At 60.9% G+C, this 5,578-nt stretch overlaps 1 protein-coding gene across 1 annotated transcript; it reads right to left on the minus strand.

The window, feature by feature from the left end:
- Positions 1–2,459: 2,459 nt before the first annotated feature.
- LOC137148569 (ribonuclease-like) lies at positions 2,460–2,844 on the minus strand (the record flags this gene model as incomplete). The annotated part of the gene is made up of 1 exon (XM_067541454.1): positions 2,460–2,844. A coding segment is annotated over exon 1 (385 nt), but the record flags the coding sequence as incomplete, so codon positions are not given.
- Positions 2,845–5,578: the final 2,734 nt, after the last annotated feature.

Consider the following 5,578-nt stretch of genomic DNA (forward strand, 5'->3'; position numbering starts at 1 on the left):
CCTCCAACCACAGGATGCCTGTTTACCAGGAGGCTATTAACCCTTCTGCCGGTAACAACTCTGTGTGATCACTGCCAGCCTCTCAGAAGCTGCTGCTCCAAGCTTGTTAACGACAAGTTCACATGACAAACCTGGCCTGCTGTATAATAAGGGAAACTGAGGTACATCAATCCTCCTGAAAATCGATGGCGTTGTGGCGCTTAGGGGGTGTGATTTGGGAATTCCAGGGCCTGACGTGAGCTCCACTCGGTGAAAAGTGAGGTGTCCGTTTTATTCTGCTGTGAACGCGCCACCACTTGCAATGAATCTGCCTGGGTTACAAATGTTGCATGCACACCCGGATTGGCAGAACCAGCGGCACGGCCCGAGAAGGGTGCAGAGTCGTGGTTATTGTATCTCCTGATGCCAACGTGGGTCTTTGCAAGACCTGGCCAGGATCTGAAGCACGAGAGGTGGGAGGCATGGTTGGGGTGGCTCCCCGCTGACATGGGAATCTTGCATTGGGCCCTGCGCCCCATTGTAGGGATTTGGGGGTTGCAAAGGACAGTGGTTCTCTTTCCATTCTTCTGTGTGCAATAGAATCATAGAATATTAGAGTTGGAAGGGACCTCAGGAGGTATCTAGTCCAACCCCCTGCTCAAGCAGGACTAACCTCAGCTATATCATCCCAGCCAGGGCTTTGTAAAGCCTCAGCTTAAAAACCTCTAAGGATGGAGATTCCACCACCTCCCTAGGTAACCCATTCCAGTGCTTCACCACCCTCCTAGTAAAAAACGCGGCGCGTTGCCTTGTCCCCTTGGATGAGATCCTGCTCGTCTTTTCTTTTACAAGTATAACACCAACGCTCGCCCGCTCTGCTCTGACCCCCACCACACCCCCGCTGCTCTGACACGCCCCCCCCCCCCCGCCCCGAACACCCACTGCCCCCTCCTCCCGGACACTCCGTGCCCATGGAAAGTGGGGCGGGCCCAGGGGGAGCTGGGGGAGGGGCTGCCCGGAGCCCATGGACGGGGAGGAGGAGGCAGACATGGGGGCCTGACCCCAGGAGTGGGCTAGTGATGGGGATATGGGCTGGTAGTCCCAAACCACCTCCCCTCCCTCGCCACCCATTCCTGTTTATTACCCTCCCACTAACCCCCTGTCCTGGCTGCAGCTTTCTCTCCCTGTTCCCCCTCCCTTCTCTGTCCATAACCCCCCACCACTGCTCCAACCCCCCGTATTCCCTGGCGTTCCTCTGTCAGTGGAGCAGGCTGGGAGGGGAAACTGAGTCACGTCCCCCAGGCCCCACAGGATGTCAGCGTCCAGGCTGGGAGTAAAATCCAGGCACCCCCATGTCCCCTCGGGAGGCAGCCAGACTGACGGACGCCGCATGCTGTATGGCCGCCAAGGGGCGCCTGATGGCGGAAGCAATGCTGCTGTACGGGCAGCAGCAGAGCAGGGTGATGGGGCAGGGGTAGGAGAGACCAGCTCTGCTCTGCACTGCAGACCCCTCTGGGACAGAGCCCCATAGTTGGCTGTGGGGCACGGGGACCCTTCCAGCCCCCCGGGGACTGTGGCTGCAAGCGGATGTGCCAGCCCTCAGCTGAAAACCCTTGTGTCCTACAGCCCCCTTCACAGCCAGCAAGACCCCTTGCCATGCGGCAGGACTGGAACTGGCCCCCCAAAGGGGAAGTGCCCCATACGCCAGCCCTGGCCACCACCCCCGGTTCCCTCAGCCGGCCCAGCCCTGCCCTGGGGCCGGATTGGAGCCTGTGCACCCTAGATCCATGGATGGCAAGGCCAGAAGGGACGTCCTGGGTCGCACACCGGCCCCGCAGCCCTGCCCGGCGTGGGGCTCTCAGAAAATCATCCCGGCAGCGTTAGCAATGGAGACTCCACCCCACCCTGGGGAGCTGGTGCAAAGGGGAACCAGCCTCTGGCGCAGACGACTCGTGTCTGCTGATACTGGGGGGGCGAGGTAAAGGGGGGCCTACGTGACCCCCCCACGTGTCACCTGTGGCAGGAACTTCCAGCCCCACCCTCCTGGGCCAGCAGAGCGTGGTGGGGGCACCTTAAAAGAGAAGGGACTTGTAAGTCATTGTCCAGCACCCCCGGCATGGCCCCTTCGGCTGCGGGGGTGTTTGCAGGACAGGGAAAGAGACCCCGAGAGAGAGAAACGGCTCATTGCTCTGCACCCAGGCTGACACAGACACACACCCAGCCGTGCTGCCTTTGCAGTCGTGTGTTTTATTGCAGGGAGCAGCGAAAGGCCCCCCCCGCGACAGCCCGGGGGGAGCCGCGGGTGGGGGCGGGGACGGGGCGGCGGTGCTGTATCATGGGCACCGGGGGAGCAGCGGGTGGGGTGCGACAGGCTGGCCGTGCTATGCGCCGGGCACAGGGTATATTATTCCGTCAAAGTGCACAGGTTCCCCCCCTCACAGGTGATGCGGATGCGCTGTTTCTCGGTGTATCCGTCGTACTTGCAGTCTGGTTTATTCCTTTTCTTTGATCCCCCTGCGTTGGGCTCTGCGCTGAGGTCTTCAGCTCACAGTTGATGAGGGGAAATTCAATTCTGCTTTCTCGCTTTACCCCACCCTGTGGTTTCCACACAGCAATGCAGAGGTCGGTGATGCGCTTGCGATATCCGTCGTGGATGAAGGTGTTGTAGGGTTTGCAGACGGGCGAGGTCATGTCCCGGTCCTGCATCATCCGGTTGCAGTAAGCCCTTTCGTTCTCGTCTCCAGTCTTTGGGGGAGCGACGTGCTGCCTCTGGAACCTCTGAAAGGGCGTCTCCCCCCTGGCCAGAGCCAGCCACGTGGCCAGCAGGACCAGCAGCAGGATCGGGTGGGGTCCTCTCCAGACCATGGCGTCTCTGCCGCGGGAAGGCCCTGCAGTGGGGTGGACGGGATGGAGGGATGGACACACAGGATGGAAGGGACCTGCACCCGCTCAGCCCCTCCCAGCCCCACACGCGGGGAGCCCCTTGCAGATTGCAGTCTGAGCCCACAGTGCGACACACCCACAGCTGGGGCGTGGGTCCATCAGCATCCCTGGGACTGTACGTGACTGGGATCTTCAACGTGGCCCGAGGGAGCTCAGTACCCCACTCCCCTCGTCCTCTGGGTGCCTAACTCCCATGGGCCCCTTTGCAAATCCCAGCCACAGTCTGACAGAAGCAGCCGCTCACACGCTTGGCTCCAGTGATTCTGAGTATCCCGCAGGGGACCCGAGTGGTGCTGGTCGGACGCTCACCCCAGCGGTGCACAGCGCAGGGGGCTGAATGTCACCCCTTGGCCATTGTGTCCTCTGCACCCAGCCTCATTCTGACATTCCCTTTCAATCCAGGCTTTAAAGGAGCAGCCGGCCGGGACCTGCCCCTGCATGAACTGAGCCGACCCCACTGCCCTGCATTTCATTTCCAAACTCTGCAGCTCCGTGGGGAGAGCTGAACTGCTGGAACCTCCTGCGCCCGTGCTGGGATCAGCCACAGTTGGGCCAGCCGAGCCGGCTGCTCGAATCTCCAGGTGACGTGTTCTTTGCTACAGGCCGGAGTCCTAAATGTCAGCCCCTCTCCTATAACCACCAGACCCCACTCCCCGCCCAGAACTGGGAATGGAACCCAGGAGTCCTGACTCCGAGCCCCCATCAGCTGTAACCACTAGACCCCACTTCCCTCCCAGAGCTGGGGATGTAAACCAGGAGTCCTGGCTCCCAGCCTCCCCCCTGCTCTAACCACTAGCACCAGCTCCCCTCCCAGTGCTGGGGATGGAACCCAGGAGTCCTGGCTCCCAGCTGCTCCAGCTTTAGCCCCTTGAATTCAGGGGAACCTCCGCTGAGCCTGAAGCTGAATATTGGGGACCCCTCAGCACCGGACCCCAGCTCAGCCATCAGCTCACCTTGTCCTAGTGCTGGGATCGCGTCGGAGAGATGGATCCGGATCTCTGCCGAGAGGGAAGCCGCTGAGCAGCCTCTCTCTCAGGTGCCTGTTATATGGAGCCCAGCTGGGCAGGGGGCCAAGGAGATAACATTCAGCCAGCCAAGAGAAGTTCCTAAGAACTGGGCGTAAAAGGAAGTAACCTGCCAGATGGGCTGGGTGTGGAGAATCGACAGGTGTTGGCCGAGACGTGGGCTTTAACCGGTTTTTCCAGGGCCCCTCAATCCCAGCACCCCAGACAGGGCAGGGAGGGAGCCCCCGGCCCGGGCAGAAGGGAAGAGGGAGAGCTGGGCCCAAGGCGAAGTGGAGTGTGAATGAAGGGGAAGGAGGACACGCTCCCAGAGAGCAGTTCCGGTGTGGGGCAGCCCTGGGTGGACGGGTTTGCAGCAGGGGCTGGGGTGGCCCGGTGCAGGGTGGCAGAGTTTGCATCCGTCTTTACTGGATTTCGGTTCGTTGCGTTCAGACACTTTAATTCCGCGTCAGAGTCTGTCCGACAAGGGTTTGCAGGCGCTCCCCAGCCAGCAAAAGACAAGCAGGGCCGTGGTTAAACTAAACGCCTACTGAACACCCGACGTTTCAAAGGGCCCAGCTGGTTTCTCTCTGTCTCTTTAGTACGAGTTGGGGGGATTGGATCAGCGTCTGCAGCGCTCTCTCTGTCAGGACCCGGCTGATGATCCAAGCAAGCCCCGACCCTTGTTTCAAACGGTTGAAAGTTGGAGCGCGACAGGGTCGTGTTAACGCCTGGGACTCGTTGAGCCCATATAAACCGTCTCCATTAACACATCCCTGTGCATGGCAGGAGCCAGGTTTGGGGTTAAACGTGTGTCAGAAGCAGGGTGAGTTCTGCAGTGTAGACACCCCTGTGTGACCTGGGACGAGCCACTCCACGTCTCCGTGCCGTGGTTGCACCCTCTACAAAAGGGGGGTAAAATCCCACTCCCCTGTGGCTCTAGGTCGGATGCCAGCCGGGGGGAAGGCCTCAGTGGATTTCATTGGGCTGCCGAGGTGGGCAGCAGGGGCTAGAGGAGGGAACTGGGCCGGGATCCTGGCTTCACTTGTCCCACCCACGGCTGTCCTTTTCCCGAGGACCCCTCAGCGTCAGGGGATCGCTCTGCACGGCCGCCGGAAACGCCCCTTGATGTGATCAGAGTCTGAGGCTGTGCCGCCAGGTGTGGCCAGGGCTGGCTTCCAGCTCGGACCTCGGAAGAGGCAGCAGAACACCCGGGAGACCTGGCCCTGCTCCGCCATGGAGGCTGGGTTGAGTCAGACATTGGGGCGCACGGGCGGGGCTGAGTGCGGGGACGGGGGAGCCCCGGATAGCAGAGCTCTGAGGGTTGGGATTCATGGCAAGTGGCAGACATGTGGGGCTGCACGGAGCCCAGGGCTGGGCTAGCAGGGGTTGTGGGGTGGGATTGAGGGGCACCGGCAGAGCGATTTTAAGCCCACATCCTGGACCACACCTGTCGATTCTCCGCACCCCAGCTGGCCGGTTATTTCATTTTACGCCCAGTTCTTAGGAACTTCTCGGGAATGGCTTTGTTTGCTGACAGTCACATCCTGTAAACCCCTGGCCTCTCCCCCGGCTGGCTCCATTTCAGCCCTTGATGCAGCCTGCGGGGGAGAAAAGCTGGAGGAAACATTGACAAAGAGCCGGGGGCGGGGGGT

Source organism: Emydura macquarii, unplaced genomic scaffold, assembly GCF_026122565.2.
Source record: "Emydura macquarii macquarii isolate MOO-44397 ecotype Brisbane River unplaced genomic scaffold, CSIRO-AGI_Emac_v2 contig_648, whole genome shotgun sequence".
In the NCBI taxonomy this organism is placed as follows: Eukaryota; Metazoa; Chordata; order Testudines; family Chelidae; genus Emydura; species Emydura macquarii.